Source organism: Tamandua tetradactyla, chromosome 4, assembly GCF_023851605.1.
Source record: "Tamandua tetradactyla isolate mTamTet1 chromosome 4, mTamTet1.pri, whole genome shotgun sequence".
Classification (NCBI taxonomy): domain Eukaryota; kingdom Metazoa; phylum Chordata; class Mammalia; order Pilosa; family Myrmecophagidae; genus Tamandua; species Tamandua tetradactyla.
The window spans coordinates 163,725,120-163,747,067 of NC_135330.1; the positions used below are offsets into that span (position 1 = coordinate 163,725,120).

The 21,948-nt window shown below is 39.7% G+C and overlaps 1 protein-coding gene across 1 annotated transcript in view; it reads right to left on the reverse strand.

Moving 5' to 3' along the window:
* The window catches only part of ABCC4 (ATP binding cassette subfamily C member 4 (PEL blood group)), a 315,245-nt gene that overhangs the window by 56,947 nt on the left and 236,350 nt on the right, over positions 1-21,948 (reverse strand). Inside the window, exons 21-25 of the mRNA XM_077158537.1 lie at positions 18,549-18,699; positions 12,656-12,775; positions 11,442-11,552; positions 10,399-10,499; positions 9,024-9,215 (exon numbers count right to left, since the gene is read on the reverse strand). Of these exons, the coding sequence (XP_077014652.1) occupies positions 9,024-9,215; positions 10,399-10,499; positions 11,442-11,552; positions 12,656-12,775; positions 18,549-18,699 (675 nt within the window). The remainder of the gene's footprint in view (positions 1-9,023; positions 9,216-10,398; positions 10,500-11,441; positions 11,553-12,655; positions 12,776-18,548; positions 18,700-21,948) is intronic.

Genomic DNA, 21,948 nt, shown 5'->3' on the forward strand with positions numbered 1-21,948 from the left:
TGCAAATATACTAAGAAATGATGAATATGCAACTATGTGATGTTATTAAGAATTACTGATTGTACATGTAGATTGGAATGATTTCTAATTGTTTTGTTAATTCTTTTTTTAATTAATCAAAAAAAAAAATAACATGTACAAAAAAAGGTGGGGGGACATAGGGATACAGGAAAAGTATATGTGCATGCTATTGAAGTTAAATTAGTATCAAACCAAATATAACTGGTATATATTTAGGATGTTAAATTTCAATCCCATGGTAACCACAAGGAAAATAAATGAAAAGTATACCTAGATAAAACACGAAGGCATTCAATATGGAACAATACAAGAAGAACAAATAAATTTAAAGGTAGGCATTAATGGAAGCGACAAAATGAATAAGGCTTCCAAAGGCTAAATAGTAAAATGGCAGAAGAAAGTCCTGTATTACCAGTAGTGAAAGTCACTACTGTATTATCAGTATATTATCAATATAAAGTCACTGTATTATCAGTAGTGACTTTGAATGTAAACAAATTAAACTCTCCAGCTAAAGGCAGAGATGAGCAGAATTGATAAAAAAGAAAAAAAGCAAGACTTTTAAATATATGCTGTCTGCAAGAGACTCATCTTGAAGTCAAAGATACAAGTAAGCTGAAGGTGAACAGATGGAAAAAATATACCATGCAAATAGTAACCCAAAGAGAGCTGGGGTAGCTATACTACCATCAGATAAAATAGACTTTAAGTCAAAACAATTGTGAGGGACAAAGAAGGTCATTACACATTGATAAAGCAGCCAATTCAACAGGTAAATGCAACAAATATGAGAGTCTCAAAATATATAAAGCAAATACTGATGAATATGAAGGTAGAAAATATTTGGAAACCACATATCTGATAAAGGTTTAATATCCAGAGTATATAAAGAACTGCCACAAATGAAAAACAAAATGACAACTAAAATTTAAAAATGGGCAAATGACTTGAATAGAAATGTCTCCAAAGGAGATATATAAATGACAAAAAAAGCACAGGAAAAGATGCTCAATATCATCAGTCATGAGGGAAATGCAAATCAAAACCACAATGAGATACCATTTCACATTCACTAGAACGGCTACTACTTAAAAAAAAAAAGTGGAAAATAAGAAGTGTTAGAGAAATGTGGAGGAATAAGAACACTCATTCTTTGTTGGTGGCAAAGTAAACAGGTACAGCTGATGCGGATAACAATTTGGTGGTTCCTCAGAAAGTTAAGTACAAAATTACCATATGATTCAACAATCCAATTGCTAGGAATATACCCAAAAGAATTTTAAGCAGGGACTCAAAAAGACACTGAAAAACTGATGTTCATAGCGATATTATTTCCAATTGCCAAACGGTGGAAGCAACCCAAGTGGCCACCAACAGATAATGGATGAACAAAATGTGGCATATATATGCAATGAAACACTATTCAGCTGAAAAGAGGAATGAAGTTCTGATACATGTGACAACGTGGATGAACCTCGAAGATACCAGGTTGAGTGAGGTAAGCTAGACACAAAAGGAGAAATAATGTATGATCTCACTGATATAATTAGAATAAGCAAATTCATAGAGTCAGGAACAAGAACACAGATTACCCAGGGGTTAAGGTGAGAGTAGAGAAACAGGGAGTTAATGCTTAATTGGTACAGATTCTGTTTGGGGTGAAGGAAACTTTTTGGTAATGGATGGTGGCGATGTTAGCACAATATTGTGAAAACAATTAACAGCAATGAATTATATATCTGGATGTGATTGAAAGAGATTTTAGGTTGTGTATATGCTATTAGAAGAAAAATCTAAAAAAACCCCAGCATAATGTTATGTAACACATCATCGTGAGTGTAATTAAGCATTAAATTGTATATATGAATGTGGTTGTAAGGGGATGTTTTGGGTTGTGTATGTTGCTAGAATGAAAGAAGACAGAACATGGGACTGTGTAAAACAGTGAATGCCAATATGGACAATGGGCTGGGATTTAAATAGTACACATATAGCAATGTTCTTCCATGAATTATAACAAATCTATGACACTAATACAAGGTGTTACTAATAGGGTAGTATATGGGAAAAACACACCTAATGTAAACTATGGACTATAGTTAACAGTACTATTTTAATATTCTTTCCTCAATTATAACAATGGTACCACACTAATGCAAAGTGTCAACAACAGGGGTATATGGGAACGCTGCATATTTTACACGACTTTTTTGTAACCTATGACTTCTCTAATTAAAAAACAAAACAAAACAAACCATTATGCTAAGTTAAAGAAATCAGACAAAAGGTACTCTATAGTATATGATTCCATTTATATAAAATGTAAATATAAATAATTCTATAGAGACAGAAATAGATAGTGGTTATGTAGGGCTGGGGAAGGACAGAGGGATTAAGAGAGCTGTTAAGGGGTGTGGGGTTTTCTTTTTTGGAGCAATGAAACTGTTCTAAAATTGACTGTAGTGATGAACACTCAACTCAGAATATACTAAAAGCCACCAATTGTAAATTTTGACAGACTGCATGATATCTGAAAGTATCTCAATAGAACTGCAAAACAAAAACAGAAACAAAAAAACACCAAACAACACAACACATATAGAACAGTACAACACAAATAGTGAACACAATTATGGACTATAGTTAATAGTATAAATATAATAATATTTTTAAATTAATTTAATGAAGGTACCACACTAATGTAAAGTGTTAATTACAGGGCAAACTGCATGTGTGAGAGGGGGTGTATGGGAACTGAATTTTCTGCATGATTTTTCTTTAACTCTGAACTTCTCTAATAAGAAAATAAAATGCACACTGATATGGCAGATTTAACTGAGTTAACTGACACACACGTAAACCAACAACTAGAGTCTTAAAGTCTTTCACAGGTTAGCCGGTCATTTCAACTGCCTGTGGAAAATGTCACCAATACCAGTAATTTCACACTCAAAAAACACCAAAGAGACACTCTAAGATAGTATTATATTTTAGTTTGGTTTGGAACTGGCCTCTCTACATTTTCCTGCACTAGGCTAAGCTGAGCCTCTGAGGACCACACCAACGTCTTAACAGGTGCACCCAGCCAGCTCTCTCATACACAACACTCAGCATGATTAACACCAAAGCCTCACTCAAAACAGCTGCTCCTTCTGATTTACCCATTTTAATTTCATCATTCCTGGGCTCAAAACTTGTGCCTTGTTTCTAGCCTGGTGGCAAACCCCAGCAGCTCTACTTCTGTGTTGTTTCTTGACCCAATCCCTCATTCTAATTCCCACAACAACCACACGAGTGCCAGACTTTATTGTCTTTTAAATACACAACACACACCAAATGTTTTTCCTAATTATTAGTTCAAATGAATTTGAAAAGTAATAAATACTAGCCATAAACTCATCATTTTGATAGAACGACTCTTAACATGTGGTGCATTTTCTGTCTGGATGTGTGTGTGTGTGTGTGTGTGTGTGTGTGTGTGTGTTTCACTTGGTATTTCAAAAATATTTGACAGCCATGCAATATTATAGTAATATAATTTATTTAACCAATCTCTTCTTTGTAGATATTTCTAGTACCTTACTAGTAGAAATAACTCTGTATTAAACATCCTTGAAACTAAATCTTTGCAAACAACATTAATTATTTCCTTAAGATAAATTCTCAGGTGTGGAATTGCCGAGAAACAGGTACGAACATTTTTAGAAGAGGCTGTTAAGTACTGCCAAACTACCCTGCAGAAATACAATACTAATTTATACTCTCACCCATTTCCTGGCACATTCACAAACCTGGGTGTTAATTGACATTAGCTTGATTCTCAAAAGTGAAACTACTTTCCCCATTATGTCTTGCTAGGACAGTCTAACTCTCGGGCTTCCTACCTCTGGTGCCCTCCCATTGTAATCCACAGGCACTCACCTCTCAGATTAAATCTCCAAAGGACAGCTCTGTGCCCAGCTCTCTCCACTAGGAAATCTCCACAAAAGCATCCTAACTAACCTTTCCATCCTTCACCTTCACGGCTCTGCTTCCTTGGGAATATAAGGTGGTTGTAAGGATTAAATGTGAAAACACACACTATGTATGTTGTAGTTTATGTGACAGACACTTAGGAGTGGGTTGAATGGCAGCACCCCCAAAAGATACATCCGTGTGCTAACCCCTGGAACCTGTGAATTTTACCTTACTTGGACAAAGGGTCTTTGCAGATGTAATGAAGTTAAGGCTGCCCAGACAAGATCATCCTGGATTATCTGGGTGACTCCTAAATCCAACGACAACGGCCCTTATAAGAGACACACAGAGGAGAGACACAGAGGAAGGCCAAGTGAAGACAGGAAGAGACTGGAGAGGTGAAGCCACAAGCCAGGAATGCGTATAGCCAGCAGACGCTGGGAGAGGCAAGAAAGGATTTTCCCCCAGAGACTCTGAAGGAGTGCAGTCCTACCGACCCCTTGTGAGAGAAACTATTTCTGTTGTTGGAAGCCACCTAGTTAGAGGTAATCTGTTATCGCAGCCCTAGGAAACTAATATACCCAGTATATCCCGTGGTACCCAACTCTTCATTCCTTGTGAATCATGGGGCCCTCGGATATGCATTGTGCCTTTGTTTATGCCAGCCCCTCTATGCAGAATACCTTTCACGTGCATTTTCACCTGTTGAAATCTTCATTCCATGTCACGGAGTCTGTTTCAGATGCTTAATTCCCTGAAAATATCCACCTGTCCTCTCAAGTATACTTCTCTGAACCCTAAAAGATGTCATAGCACTTTTTTTCCTAAGCATCTATAAAATTTTTCTAAGTCTCTTACTGGCCCCCTTCTGTCTTATATAATAGCCATTTACAGATCACCTTGTTTCTTCTACTAGATTGCATGTTTTCAGAGCAGGATGTGTATTGGGTTCACCTTTGTATTACCTGTGGTATCTGGTACAAAAAAGACATTTCGTAGGGAGTTGAGGAGTTTAATGCTGATTGTTCAGTTATAAGGAACAGAGATGATATGGCAGGTGAATTCTATAATCATAAATACATTGTAAATAGCCAGTCCTTCATTTTCATAGGGAAGATGATACTTTGTGCAGTCTAAGTGGTTAAATTCATTTTATGGCCTGTAATAATGGCAACTATCTTTTACCAAGCACTTACTTTGTGCTGGTCTTTGCTGGGTATTTTACAGGTCTTCTCCCATGTAAGTTATACATCAATCCTAGAGTTTAGGTCCTAGCAGTTCCATTTTGCCAAAGAGAAAATCGAAGCTTAGTAAGCTTAATTAACCAGTCTGAAGTAACAGAGACTATAAAGGGCAGAAGAGGACTCAAACTGGTTTGGGTACCTTTTCCCACTCTGCATACTGACTACTAAGGAAGTGACAGTGGTGAGAATTGGATGAAAGTCACCTCGATGGGCTGGCACCTTATTACTTCTGTTTAGATAAAAAGGAGAAAGGGGTAAGAAGTATGGCCAAGGTTAAGGAACTGGCTTATCGTATACCACAAATCCAACTGCTAGACATTTAATATGCAATATGGGATGCAAATGAGTATGTGGTGGCTAGGTCAAGATACGAGACATCTTGGAGTAAAGTGAGTGTCCGTAGCCAGGTGAGCTAGAGTTATTGGCAGCAAGACCTGGGCTTGCACAGCCAGGGTTAGGAGAGAACCCGAAGTTAAGTGGGCCATAGGGTAACCCTGAGAGCAGCCCAGACAGACCTGGTATGACACAAATTTTCAATCCCATCAAATGGTGGTGAAAGAGCATCAAATCTACTGCTAAGCCTGGTGGGCTCTGATTCTAGGTAGGGCCTGTGTTGAAAAACCTTTAGTACCCCCTTGCAGGAAGCTGATGTGGGGAAAGAGACTGAATTGGGAGAAGGATGGAGAGTGGGATAATACTGCCTGTGTTAGAAGACAGACTAACTACTATCTACTGAAAAGATGCAAATAAACGCATAAAACTTGGAATAACAGAACATAAATAATGAAAATCTACGCTTTGAAAAACAAAAAGGGAAAAAAATCTGCAGAGTAGAAAGCGACACAGGGCTTTCAGATACAGAAGGGTTGGGATAATTCATTAGCTCAATTTCAAATTGTCAGGGAAGCTTCTGGTAAAACCTGGGTTATCAGTCATCAAAAACTGCTTCTGGGAGAGAGTGCTCTAAGGTGCCCACATACCCCCTGGGGATCTCTCTCAAGTGCAATTCTGATTCAGGAGCTCTGGGTGGGGCCTGAGATTCTGCATATCTAAGAAGCTCCCAGATGTGATGCTGCTGGTTCAGGAACCACCGCTCAGGCAGCAAGGAGTCAGAAAGGTGGGAGGGGAAGTGGGGCAGCCTGGCCACGAGGGGAGGTGTTTCTTCAAAAATATTATGTAAAAAAGGAGCAAATGTAAGAAACTAATATTTTTGCACATTATAGCAAGGTCTAGTACACATCTGTAAAAATGTATTATCTAAGTAATAGCTCTGAGCAAAAAGAAAAAAAAAAAATCAATCTTCCTCTAGAGCTGGAAAATGTTTTAAAATGGCCCAGTACTCTCTAAAATGATCAAATCAACCACAAAATCATCTAAATGAAAAATGCAGCCAGTGTTTAAAATCTAACCAGGAAGCCTAGGATGGTATTTGTTTCATTTCGGGTCTTTATTTTTATTTGCTATTTCTTCCATGAATTAGAAACCTGTTTAGCACCTATTACATTTTTCAATTTATTATAACTTCCTGGAGCCTGGACAGTAGAGGAAACAATTTAAAGAAAATAAAACACCATTTCTGCTGTGTTGGCAGAGTCCCATGTCTTCCCCTGCAACATGCCTCTCTCAATCAAATGCAATGCCCAAGAGGAGTCTGGGATAATGGGGGCTGGGGACAGGTGGATGAAGATGAAACCTGAGAGACCCATAGGCAGAGTGAAATTATTTCATGACTATGAACCAAATATGGTATGGTGTATGGACAAAGAAACAAATCAAAGGTCAAGCTGTGGTAGTTATTATAACTCAGTCTTCAAATTCTATTTACTTACACTCATCCATGTTAGAACTGCAGATGATCCCATGATTTGGGAATTTTAAGACTGAAGTATACAAATCTGGAGGTAAACTAAGTTTTACCACAGGGTTTCTAAGCTACTTCACATTTTATTGTTTTAAGGGAAAGTTAAGGTGTATGCAAATTAAAAGAATTACGTTTACAATGTAAAATCTGATGAATTCAGTGTCAGCAAGTAAGCAAGGAAAGGAACTGGAAACACATTATATTCGTCAAGAGCAGCAGTTAAATGCTTTCCCTAAGCAGCACTCCTAATCTTCTTCCTGACCTGCAAGGAAGCTGTGGAAACAGAGTCCTGCTTTGGCCAAATGACTTACTATAGCTGCTTTCTGGGTATCATTTGGGTATTAGGTGGTACATTTATTCTTTCAAGTCACAAGGGTATCATTCATTAAATTACTATGGTAGAAACAGTTTAAAAGAGCAGCTAACAGCTACTTAAACAAATATTTAACACTTACATCTAGGTAATGGATTGTTTACAGGAATAGATTTTAGTACGTGCATGTGTGTTTGTTATTGGTTTCTTCATACTTGCCTATTACTTGCCCTCTAGGCAAATAGTCACTCAGCACCTACCACAAGCCATGCAGCAGCCCATTTTCTAGGAACAAAGACAAATATGAGATGCTTACTGACCTTAAGAAGCCTCAGGGTCATGTGAGATTCAGACCCAGACCATAATTACAAATCATGCCATAAAAGCTATCTTCTTTTTTTTTTTTTTTTTACATGGGCAGGCACCAGGAGTCGAACCTGGGTCTCTGGCATGGCAGGCAAAAACTCTGGCTGTTGAGCCACCGTGGCCCACCACATAAAAGCTTTCTTAAAGGAATGTACGAAATGACATGGAAGAGCGGAGGGTTTTACAGAGGCAGAGACATCTCAATAGGACTCTCATTGAATCAACTTTCCACAGACAATGAAAGGGATGGGAAAGTGAAGTGTTGGGATAGCCATTACCTTGTGGGGAGCAAGGGGAGCACACAATGTTTGGAAGAGTGGAGAGACTCTGACTCTATGGGGTGTGTGCACATTAGGGCTCAAGACTAGAGAAGAAGGCAGGTGAAGAGCGTCTTGTGGCCTTACACGTTTGGATCGGTCCCTTTAAAAGCCTGCCAACTCCCAGCCAAGGGTTCCATGCCTGTAAAAGGACCAACTCCCAGCAGAACTGGCTCACAAGCTTCTTGGCTATCTCCCACATGTATTTTCCTTTGTCCCTCACAGCTTTCCTTTGACTTTGACTACTCTCTGGGTCTAGCCTTGGTCTCTAGTCTCTGATCCCCGAATGGGTCATGGATTCTGATGGCTGACAGTTGGTGAGCAGCCCCTGCAGGAGTGAACAGGGGGCCTCGCTATGTTCCAGCAGGCAGCTCACACAGTTCAGGAGCTATCTGAGAGCTATATGAGGATTCGAATTGTTTTTTTGGAATATATAAAAAAAAAAAACAGTTTGGTGGTGGGAGGGCAAGATATGGGTTAAAGAAGGGTGAGAGACTTTAGAAAAGGCCAAAGGACAGGGGAGGAGGGCTTGAATGGAAGCTGCGGCAGTGGAGAGGATGGAAAGGATTTGAGAAATATAAAGATGTTAAGAACAGGAGGAACTAGATTTTGGAGCATTAGTGACAAGGAGCAAGGAAGAACGAGGGTTCATTTCTAAGACACAGGCGTGACTGATTAGCTGCCAGATGTATTTTCCCATGTAAGGTTAATAAATTCCAGCTCTGGGACACAGGACCCACCAACCACCAGTGAGGAAAGAAATGTTGATAACCACATTCCATAGCTGGTTTTCAAGAAAAAATGTCCTATTGTATGGCCAGTCTAACTTTTATCCATAGAGGAACAGAAAGGCTTCCTGATACCTTCTTCAGGAAGCCAACGAGTAGATGCAGTGTTAAACCTTAAGGTGGAATTTTAAAGAGGCAAGAGGGTTTCAAACAAACCTTTTCTCTTGCTTTAATGAGGGCTGTCAGGTGCTTCAATACCAGGGGCCCATCTAAACTGTACGAGAAGTTAACATTATCAAAGACAATCACTCCTTCGTGGGGCCAGGCTGGTGGCGGGCGCTTCTGACGCTCCCAAGGTGCTTCTTTTTCAAGGTCTGTGTATTCCATCACTCGCTCTACTGAAATCATCTGAAAGAGGGATGGCAGTCACGAAGGTTAGGTGGGAATGGAGGATGTCATTTACCGATTTTAAGAAAATGTAAATGAAATTCACTTCATTTATACACAGTTGGTTAAGAACAAGTCCAGTCTTACATCCCCAGAAGAGAAAAGAGGAGATTGTAGAGGACTCTGATGATTTACAAACTTGCTCATCATTGTATAACATTGTCTTATGACATTTTTACTTATGGTTGCTTCCTTCAATATTATATTAAAACTAAAGCAATTAGAGAAATGGATGCTGAGATTTTATTAATCTACTTTTCTCATCTCAAAAATGCAAGAGTAGGGTGCACGGATGGTTCAGTGGTAGAATGCTTGTGTTTCATATGGAATACCAAGGTTCAATTTCCAGACTACGCACCCAAAAAAAGAGAAAAGAAAAAATTCAGGAGATTTTGTAAAAGAATAAAATACGGCCACCAATCAATACTCTTTTGCTACAGATATAATAGTTAAACTGGATAGTTAACAGGATGATCATCACAGATCAGTTCAATAATTAGTCACTTTTTCCTCTATTAGAAGAGTGAAATGGAAAGATTTCATTTGACTATTTTTCACCCCTTTTGCAGAAGGGTCTAATACTCAAAAGAGGAGATAATTTAAATACTGACCAATCCCTCCAAAACAACCAGAAATTGACAGCTTTGACTAGCACTTCACAAGAGTGGGCTTGCCCTACCAGCAAGGGACACTTGCAAAATCAAGCCCTCCTAACTTCTGTACAACACATATGAGAATAAATGCTGAAGGGGGAAGAGACCCGACTAATTAAACAAACGACCTCAAAATAGTGAATTTTACCAGGAATGAGGAATTACCCATTAAGAAACAAAAATAATCAAGCCTCTAAGAAATTAGCTTATATCCTCTCTAATATTTCTGAACCTCCCTCCTACAGAGACATTTATTACATCTGAAGACAGCTTGTGATGACTACAAACCTGCTGACATAGCATACATAAGACTGAGGAAAAGATGTATATATTTTATTTCACATTAACTTTAAACAGATGGAGAAAGGATCTAAAAAACTGTTAGCTATGATGTAAAAATAACAGTTTTAATATTTTACATAAGAATTGCTTTTATGCCATTTAATGGCAGGGAGACTTGAAAAGGCTAAGAACGTTAAGATAAACATTACCATATTCTCAACTTCGGCGCTTTGTCTAACACACCACTGGAACATCCCCATGAGCGTGAGGGCGTAGGACAAAGCCAGGCCAACCTGCCCAGCATCCAAACCTAAGTAAGGAGGAAAAGGGGAACAAAGTCAGTTCTGTTTTCCTAGCCCTGGGTATGGCTTCATCTATTCCTTTACCAAAAGGACCCCTTCATAATATTTAAACAACTTGCATATACATGATAGTAGTTATATTTTTAATATCTATTGGTTGAGACCATACAATGAAAAAAGCCACCGTAAATTTGGAAAGACTATTACATGAATTTATTAATCCCAACAGGATTGACATACATTTGTAAAACAGTATAACATAAGTGGGAATTAATGTCATTGAGACCTTGATTATCATGGTTTCAAGGACCATTATGTAATTCCGCTTACGACTTCGAATGCAACCATCAGTTGGACACTACTAAAAACAAGGCAATGTGTTATAATAAACAATACTTTTGAATCTAAAATCTTACTTCCATTGTTCCAGTATTAAATAATGCAATTCAGTGTTGCTACTAAGGAATAAGGGGGACAGTGAATTCACGCCATACATGCCAACACTTGCTCATCTGGTATCTGTGCAGCAGTGATAATGGTGCTTGCTCCTGCGGAGAATCTTTTTTTTTCACCTAGTGATCCTGGAAACTATCATCACCTGTCAGTGTAAATCCTAAAGCTTAAACCATCCCTGGACGAAATGCTTATAAGTAAATTTGGTCGTCTCCCCTCAACCACCAGATACTACCAGGAATGCTCAGAATGTCAGTTTGCTACATTTGTGGAGACTCAATTCATTCAAAGACAGATGAGAGGAACCAAACTGATTCCTCTAAATGGGCTGCACTGCTGAATCAGATTCAACCTGGCATGCTGCAAATGCCTTAATGAATTCAAAAGAACCAAGCAGTATATATTAGATGAGGTGGTCTAAGAGTTTAATTTAACAACTGTAAATGCAACCATAAATTGTAATCATACCATGAATAGTTATTCACATCTGTACTTACTCTTTGCCAGAAGGAGGGACCCGAAGGCAACGATGATGACAAAGATGGCACAGATGGCGTCCAGACGCACAGCGAACCATCGGGACGTAGTCAAAAACAAGAACCAAGCCTCTAGATTTATGAACCATAGAAGTATAATGCATAGGCAAGAAACAATGTATTAGCTGCATCACACATGGGAGAGCATTTTGCTCAGTTGAGCAACAAAAGAAATTACACAGAGTAGGGCAGCAATTAAACGGCTGGTGCAGAGTTGCACATCCAAGGAACCTCAGGAGTCCAGAAGGCTCAGTGACACAGACAATATATGGTACGCATTATATGAAGCAGTGCAGTGGTTTTGTGGGAAGCATGCTTTGACATATTCAACTCAGAGGTTATAAAAACAAATACAGATTATAATTAAGAACATGGAAAAATGGTCTCAATCCATATCTTACAGTGGTGGGTTTCAATATGAAGCTTGCCCACTCACACAGTTAACAGACCCCAGTTCTCCAACAGCAGAGAGCACAGCTCCCAATTTGTCTTCAGCACCTTTCATACTTGCCACGTCATCTTTGAAATGCAATTAAGATTGGAAAGACAGGCCAGATTTTATAGATTTTGAGGAAATTCTGAAATTTCTCAAAGGAAAAAAAACTTCACTGATAGAATAATACACATTAAAGTGGTGGCAAATCAGATAAACAGGAAACTGATTTCCTCAGTCACTCTTGCCACACAGCATGCACTAAAACAAGGGTTAGCAAACTACAACCAGTGGGCCAAGAACAGCCTCCCTGTTCTTGTAAATAAAGTTTTATTGGAACATAGCCAAGCCCATTGGTTTATGTTACCTGTGCCTATGTTTGTACTACAAGAGTAGAGCTGAGTGTTTTCTTCAGATGGTAGAGCCCACAAAGTCTAAAATGTTTACCCTTTGGCCCTTTACAAAAAAAGTTTGCTGACTATTGCCATGAAGGGACAGAAAGTCACAGGGGGCAGTGATGGAAGAAACACATAAGCCAGTCAGGAAGAAAAGCAGTGGTCTGACTTGGAAACAAAGTAAGAGCAAAGAGGATTCACAGAATAGTCAAACTCAAGGGAAAAGGGCAAGTGAGGAGAGATGCAAAGGAAGGACAAGAGGGAGCGCTGGTCAACAGCCTTCCTGAAGAGGAAGAGGAGACAGCATGCCATTCACCTTGTGAGACAGTTTCCAGAGACTTACAGACCTGAATGTAAATCCTGGTGTGAATCAAACAGTTCCTGAAATCTCTCTTCAGCTTTGTATGCCCTGATGGTCCAGAGTCCCTGAAGAGAGGATGACAAGTGGGAAAACACTGGACTTCGTGCTGGGGAAACAGACAAACAGAAAACAGAAAGTTCAGTACGGCCAACATAAGGAGATCAGTTGCCACCCAGGAAGAAAGGCTCATAGTTCTACAAGCCTGTGGGAGAAAAGACAACAGCCCTTCAAGGGCAGACCCTTCGTGTCCACCCTCAAACTCCTGGTCAAACCACACTGCACTTTAATGACCTGGAAGGGAAAGTCTCTGTTTGAGCTCTGACCCAATCCAAATCTCGTTGTAATTCTCTGCTAACTCGTTTTCCAAGTTCCTCCTCATTTTCCAAGTTTCTCCTCAAACATAACCTTTTCCCTTCATTATTCCCTGACATCACTCTGGGCAGAAATATTGTTCACCTATTTTTTTTTATTAGAGAAGTTACAGGTTTCCAGAAAAATTATGGACAAAATATGGAGTTCCCACATACTACCCTATTACTAAAAAGATTGCATTTGTATGGTACGTTCACTGATTTTTGACCCAGGGCAATTTTTATGATTCTCTGTTAAGAGTACTTACCACACCTAATTATAATTAGTTATTTATGCACCTGTCTCCACTTACGATTTTTAATTTCTTGAGGGCAGGGATAATGTCATTGTACCCCAGTAAGGAAAAGAGCTTGGCACACAATAGGTACTCAGCGATTAACTGAATGGCCACTTTATGATCTCCTTGTCTCCTGTGGAACTTTCCTCTGCCTACTTCTGTGTGAAGAGTCTCTCCCCGAGTCACCATGCATTTGGGGTATTGCAATGCCCTTGTGCTCACATGAACTTCTCAGCCAAGATACATTTGAACAGTCTTGAATTCAGCTCCAGGAGCCTGATGGACGCTTTGGAACTGCCCTACTGGACTCTCCCTCCTTTTGGATGTCGCTGCAGGATGCGACACTGCTCTCACATCCCTTCAGTAGGTGACCATGGCCTCGAGGGCATCGCTGCCTTTACTGAACTCAACATGGCAAATTTTTCTTGGTTGAACTTCATTTTGGTTTGGTGCCTGAGGTTGCATGCCTGTCGCTTCTCTGGGTATACTGTATTGCTACAGATAGCGGGTCCAGGTCCCCGCATAGTGGGTAAGGGGTGGGCTGAGTGCTGCCAGGCAGGCAAGATTTCCTTAGATTTCATTCTCTACTTTGAATGAGGCTGGAAATGGCTCCAGCCAGGGGCAGGAACATACTGTGAGCACGTGATCCTGTATACCGTCCTTAATGCTATTGTCTGGGATGAATGATATGGACTTTTTTTTAAGGAAATCTTGATTTTATTACTTTATTACACATCTTCTAGCGGAATCCTCTTAGTAATGTGAGTGGTTGGGAGAAGTTAAGATAATTTATCTTATAGGAGGCTACATATTATTACATAAAATGGCAGGGTAAATATGCAGAGTCTTAAATGAGAATATGCTTTTGCAATGATTTTTCTGTAAACTTACAACTGCTCTAATAAAACCAAAATGATGGTTAAAAGAATCAACGGAAGAAGCTCAAGCATATTTTCAGGGGTTGACTCCATAGTATGGCATCCGAACGTGTATGTGGCTGACAGGTGAGCTCAATGTTGGGGTGCTTACTGTACACAGGAGCACTGCATGTGTGGGGTAGGTAGGTGCAGGGGGTGCGAATGTGTAGAGACACAGAACTCCCTCTTAAGAAGCTTAGAGTTCATAGTTCTACAGGAAAGGTGCAGGCTTTCAAATGGGAGACGCTGCAGGAGATAGAGAAGGCAGAAAGCTTTGGGGCTGGGAGGAGGTCAGCCTGGGACATGGGTCCACTGACCACCTGCTCAGCCTTGGGGTTCTTTCCTGACCAGGATTATCTGACTAGAGACCTTTACCTTTAGGCACCCTCATCCATGACACTGCTTTAAGAAACAAAGCTTTTTCCAAACCCAAATTTACCAATCAGTACCTATTCTACTATTTCCCCTTTAGATATTATCTAGAGTTGAGGCAGAGCCTTAGGCGATTCTGTGGTAGTTTTGAATGTCCAGTTGTATGTTTATGGTCTTACTCTAGCACCCGAACTTTTTTCTCTCTTAATTATATTGGATAACCTTTTTATTTTTATTTATTTTAGCTCCCTTTAACTTTGCAGTTTTAAGTGGGCAATAAAAGCGTAGAGGACTGAGCTCATGCTCCAGATAAGCCTGGAAACTCTTGCTGTACATCCCAGAAGATATCTCCACCTGCCCCCGATATCAGTTAATCTGTAAACCAGGTGCCCATGGGAATAACCTAGGAGAGGACCAGACCCTATTACCCTCTCAAGAGCCGGCTGAGACCCCAGCTCCAGACAGCTCAGGGAAATCACTACAACAATGCTCTCATTTCCAGAGCAAGGCAGTGTTGGGACAGACACACTGTTTCATCATAGACCATGCTCATGAGAAGGAAGGTGATGTGACAGTTCACCCAGGGAGAGCCCCTGAATGAAATTCTTCAGTGTGGCCATCCTACTTGCTTCCCTTACTAGCAGGCCCAAGTTGCATTAATCTCTGGCAGGAAATTTAGGCCAGGGTCTACTTTAGAAAATAAGTGAGCATCCCAGACTTTAAACTCAGGGAACCCAAGGTTCAAGACCTTTGCTTTACTTCATGCTTTACTTTCCTGCAGAGATATTGCAGGAAAAATTTGAAAAAGATCTGTTTCCTCCACACTCCCATTTAGGTTGAGGAGGATGTGAGTATGGGTGAACTGGAGGGTATGCTAAGAAAATTAACTAGCATACAGGGAAGGGGGTGTCAAGGCCCTGCAATTAGCTTGCCCAAAGTAATAACCTCTTCCCCTGGAAGATTCACTTAGCCTATATAACATCAATAGCATTAGTCAGCAGTTAGAGACAAACATAACTTTACTTTTTACAGGACAGATAGCTGTGTTTCCCACAGGGCCCTTTGGCATATACCCCACAATGACTGAATATCTTATCTGGAAAGGGGCAGGACAAGGGAACTAAATGGAAAGACCCTGATCTGACAACCTTGCTGCAGATTATCACTAATGCCATGGCAGACCTTTTAATTATTACTACTGCTTTTCATTCTCTTGCATTTAAGGTTCTAGCACCTTTGGCAGTGGCCAGTAAGCAATTTATAAGCATCACCTCAAGCACTCCTCTGAATGACCCCCAACGGAGCAAGTATTATTATATTTCTGACAGAGGACAAAGCAGATCTGAGGGATTAAGAACACTGCCCAAAGTTAAGGAGGCAACCCAAGGAAGTGGAAAAGCTAAGTGTTAGACCCAACTCTTCCCTATTCCCAAGGCTGTGCTTTGAGCCACAGTTTTGGAGGGAGAATAATCCTGGGGTCAAAGATTTCCATGTGTGCCTCTAAGAATTTTTCTGCGGACTTTGTAGCCTGTATTTAGAAAACTCCAGAATCTTACTTACCCATTACTGTACATCTTATCAAGTACCTTAAGTTGAACAAAGTCCCGGAGTGTGGCATAAGAACTCTTTAAAACACCAGATTTTAGAATCAGTGGCACATGTGTTAACACTGTCTGTCCTATCCAACACCCATGGCAGACATTGCTAATGGATTACAGCACTCCCACAGCCAGGATTTGGATATGGCTTCATAATCCAGGCACTGCCAACAAAGTTGGCTGGTGAAAAGCCACTAACTTACTGATCACTGCTATATTCATTCTTGCATAAATGAAAACCCACTGTGATCAACTGCAGATTTCTCATCTGATTGCTTAAATGTCGGCCTAAGTTTCTAGAGGCAGCTAGGCAGTATGATCTGAAAATGAACCTCAAGACATCAGCAGTCCTTCAAATGGATTTATACCTTCTTGCCACAATAATCAGGCCTCTTCCTTTTTGCTGATGATTCCAGCATGCCTCAAGAAGCACTCACCATCAATTACTGCTTAAAGAAAACAGTGGAATTTGATCTATTGCCCAGATGGATAGCAAATGCACAGTTCTAATCAACTGGCCACTACTCTGGCTAGGCAGCATGGGGCAAGGACTATCTGTATTTAACTCACTGCTGCAGCCAACTGGGATTCAGGAAAACCCAAGTATTTCATAGGAGCCATGACAAAGTTCTCAGTATCTACAGGACAAAAATTTCTCATGCTTTATGGTATGTCTTGGGTTTCAAGGGAGCATTATTTAAACACTGAGAAAATCCTACACTGCTTCTACAGAAAAGCTGCGAGGTCCCCTGCCCTCTGCTTCCATGTGGATGGGAAGTGACCCTTGCCCCAGACAAAAATCTAAGTGAAGGTATTATTCCTTGAATATACTTGAAGTCTCCTTTTGTAACAAGACTGTAAAATAAACTGTATTTCATAAGTCTCCGCAAGTTATAAAATACCTGAAACCTTGTTATCTACACAAAAGATTGGATGGGATCAATGACATGCACAAAACGAGAATCTCCCAGGAATGCCAATTATTTCTAAGCCTCCTCCAAGCCTCACTGTATCTAGTCTTTGTATCTAGTCATATAAAGCAGAATATTACAGCTATCTGGACTATATTGCTATGTGTCCCCACTGAAATACCTTCACAAAACTAGGCATCACAGTGGTTTAGCTGGTTCTATTGGTGACTGAAAAAATTTTCTACAGCTTTTCAAAACTGCCACCCACTATCCTTTATGCAAAGTTACGATAAATGCCTCAGGAGTTAATTATTTAAAAAGTAACAATGCCACAACAAAAACTCCTTTGTCCTGATAAACTTTTATTTTTCTTCCTAGCAGATACTGAGAATAATGGCAGTCAATACGCTTCTCTTCTTGGCTTGGCTTCCACAAAGCTGATTTGGTGTTTATTTGCAAACTATTCATAGTTGAGGTTTTCTGATAGAAATATCTTCCCTCTTTACTTTTTGGCTATCATCTTTATACCACTATTTAACAATTCTATTCTTTTTATGATATTTCTTTTTAATAATAATGAAAAATGTTAGTCACATTTAGAATGAGGAAGCTTTGCATTATTTCATCCTCTGTGATTATCTGTAGAATACAGTGATCAATCATAAAATGTTTTCCACATCATTCCAAAATTAGGAAGTTGTATACAGTAATAGACTAAATACATTAAGAACTGATCCCTCTTCCTTATGTTCTCCTAAGGGGATTATTTTCTGTGTTCATTTACATGAACACCCTGAAAAAAAAGAAAAGAATTGTGGTATGACACTCAAGTACTGGTGACAATAAAGAACAAAACTCAAATAACAATGCTATTCTGCAACTTATTAGCTATTTGTTTTCAGTATATGAAAGTAATATATAAGTAAAGTCCATTATTTCTGACATATGGCTACATTTTCTGACATTTTCATTTTCCCAATCCTTTCCTTTCCTTGTCATTTCCAGCATCTACAGGGAAAGAAAAATCCCCTATTTTCCTTCTTTATTAGTTTCCACGTGATGAAATATTTTATTTCTTCAAAATATATTTATTGAATGCCTCTTGTATAAGGAAGTGTGCCACAGTTAAGACAGAAACATCCTTGTCTTCACCGTAATCTCATTCCACTGGATTATTTGGGATATTATTCCACATACAGGCTTCATTCCTTCCTCATGCCAAAAGACAGAGCTGCTCTGTCAGCCCCGCCAGCCCTCAGGTCCACACGGGTCATGGTGGACATAACATCCCAGACGTAACATGGTATTAACTTGGCAGGACATTCTGGAAGAAAGAGTCTGCAGAATTCCAGGGATCTGGAATAATTCTAGTTGATTATGGCATAAATGGAAGCTAGCATTGACATGCCAACCTGTTGGCCTTAATACTCACTTGTAGACTCCAGGCGTTTGACATCTCGTGACGTTTCTAAGAAATATCGCCGAAGGTAAAGGAAAACGATGCTAAGGGGAATCAAGGGTATTGCAATCCAAGGAATGACTGCCACTGCCACAGCGACGACTCCAACCACTTGGAGAAAAGTCTGAAATAACAAAACCAGATACAGAGGCCTTTGGATGGTACTTACTGCATGCTTATTATGCAATAATAGAGAGTTCTCTAGATATTACCTCTTTAATACACTCAGTAACCTTATGTGGAAGGCACTATTACTTCCCTATTTTCTAGATAAGAAAACAAAAACCAAGAGGAATGAGAATCCTATCATGATATTATTAGGGAAATTACTGAGCAGGTATCATAGATAAGGAGTTCAGAAGCCTCTGTTATATGTGGGATAAAGGCGTGGTTCATAACACATTCTTGGCTTGGAAAGGAGGAAAAACATTTCAATCTTTACTCCTGGAAGTCAGAATTCCCCTTTCTTGGTTTTCTACCAAATTAACATTTACTGAGTGCTAACTGTATATCCAGCCATTTATGAAATACCTCGCAAGTATTAACCAATATAATCTACATCTTATTATCCCCTTTTATAGATGAAGACTCTGAGGCACAGGCGGAGAAGTAACTTGTTTAAATTTATTCAGAATAAAACACGGAGCTGGGAAGACCATGCATTAGCCACTTAATATTCTTGAGCTTGTCCCAATTCACTGGTAATTTGTAATTGTTCAGGAAAAATGTATGACTTATTCGGGGTCCCTAAGTTCTCTTTAATTTTTCACTTTAAATATCTTTACTTAAGGAATTTCAGCATTTATCAACATGCTCAGTAAAGAACATACAAGGGAAATGTGATAAAAACAGATTTTTGATATTTCTTAGAAATCTGAAAAAGTTTTGATAATGAGGGAACTATCAATTCTCTAAAAGTTTTGTTTGTTTTACCATCTAGATATATATGTATTAAAATTTCCATCATTATAAGCATTTAAAATGTGCTCCTTAAAAGACTAATGATAAAAACAATAGCAGTTGCCATTAATCAGGTGTTTGCCCACACAAGGCACAGTGCTAACAGTTCTATGAATATCCACTTAATCCTAAACTCACTCGAGAATGCAAGTACTGTACTAATTTTACAAATGAAGTAAATGAGTGTCAGAGAAGCTAGGAGGCCTTTCTTAAAACCTCAGAGCTAAAGGTGGTGGGGAGCCAAGATTTGAATTTAGATCTTAATGTTTGCAAGTTCTGTTAATGATTTTTACAGAAGTTTAACATTAGCTTTCACAATTCTGAATACTCCAGGGACTAGAACTTGTCTAAAATGACAGCAGGTGGAATAACTCAAAGTCACTGGATGATGCTGGTTTAACTACTCATCTTCATCAGAAACAGGTATGATATCATGGGCTTCAGCTTCAGACAATATGAATGCAATTGAAGCCCTAGCACCTAACTACTGCTACTAAGCACTGAGCTAGTTCCTTGTGTAGGGTCTGATGGTGCGACATCCAAACTAGTCTTGCTTGGTTTGAGGTCTCTGAAGTTTACAATCCACAACACAGACTAACAGATGACATTAGCATGCCTTGGCACATAGTGCTATAGAAATACCGGGAAGAATACATTGTCACTGTTTAATTTTCTAAGAAAGGACTTATAACTGAACTTCAAAGGATCATTTAATAAATGAAAGTGTCACGAGTAGTAATTTGAGGTTGTGCCAGTTTGAAAATATTATATTCCCCAGAAAAGCCATGCTTTAATCCTGATCTAATCTTGTGGGAGCAGCTGTTCTTTTTTTTTTTGAATCTTTTTTTTTTTTTTTTTTTTTTGCATGGGCAAGCACTGGGAATCGAACCCAGGTCTCTGGTTCGGCAAGAACTCTGCCTGCTGAGCCACTGCAGCCTGCCCAGCAGCTGTTCCTTTTAATCATGACTCAACACTGTAGTTTGGAATGTTTGATGAGATTATCTTCGTGGAGTTGTGACACACCCAACTGTGGTTGTGACCTTTTGAATAGATGGAGATGTGACTCTGCCCATTCCAGGTGGTTCTTGATTTATTTACTGGAATCCTTTCAAAGAGGAAATACTGGAGAGAGACAGAAACAACAGAGCTGGCAGAGATCGCGCTGACACAGATGCTGACATTTGGAAAACAAGAGACAAAGACATTTGGAGATTCCCGGAGCCCAGCAGGCATCACCATGCGATGTTAAGCAAGCCAGAACCTAGAGAGCCAAGAGAAGCCAAGAGATGAAAGCCAGCTCTGGAGAAGCAAAGTGAGGAACCCCCATAAGAACAAAGGCTAAGGAGCCCAGGAGCAAGGTACCCGCGGATGCCAGCCACATGACTTCTCAGCTGAGAGAGCTGTTCCAGACTCATCAGTCTTTCTTGAATTAAGGTATCTATCCCTGGATGTCTTAGTTTGGACATTTTTACAGGCTTAAAACTGTAAACTTATAACTTATTAAATTCCCCCTTTTTAAAAGCTGTTCCAGTTCTGGTATACTGCATTCTGGCAGCTTACTAACAGAGGTATATCATGGTTTATATAAATATGTACCAACAGGTGCTGGGCAGCAAAGGTTAAGTTACTTGCCCCTGCCCCGTTAAGGCAGGCTGTTCTATGTCAACTTAGCACCAGCGACCTCTTTTGTCAGGACAGTGCCTTCTTCTCCAGGCTGCCCTCTGCAGTGACTCCTAGCACAGCAATCAGGGAAGGATTAGCAGAGGAAGTTCTTTCAGACACATCTGTTATTGGTTCAGAGCCTTCCAAATCAGTGTTCTCAGAGGATCTTCTAAACCGTATGGTGAATGAGAAAAGTAAGACTCTCACTTCCACTTACAGATAAGGAAAGTGACGCTCAGGAGGTTAAGTGGAGTGCTGGTTTGAAAGGATGTATGTCCCCTAGAAAAGCCATGTTTTAATCTAAATCCCATTTTGTAACGGTAGAATAATCCCCATTCAATACTGTATGTTTGAATCTGTATAATTAGATCATCTCCCGGGATACGTGATTTAATCAAGAGTGATTGTTAGCCTGGATTAGGTGACGACATGTCTCCACCCATTGGGTGCATTTTGATAAGTTTCTGGAGTCCTATAAAAGAGGAAACATTTTGGAGAATGAAAGAGATTCTGAGACAGCAGAATGTCATAGCCACATAAAGCAGAGAATCTACCAGCCAGCAGCCTTTGGAGATGAAGAGGGAAAATGCCTCCCAGGGAGCTTCATGAAACAGGAAGCCAGGAGAGAAAGCTAGCAGATGACACCATGCCATGTGCCCTTCCAGCTGAGAGAGAAGCCCTGACTGTGTTCACCATGTGCCTTCTCACTTGAGAGAGAAACCCTGAACTTCACTGACTTTCTTGAACCAAG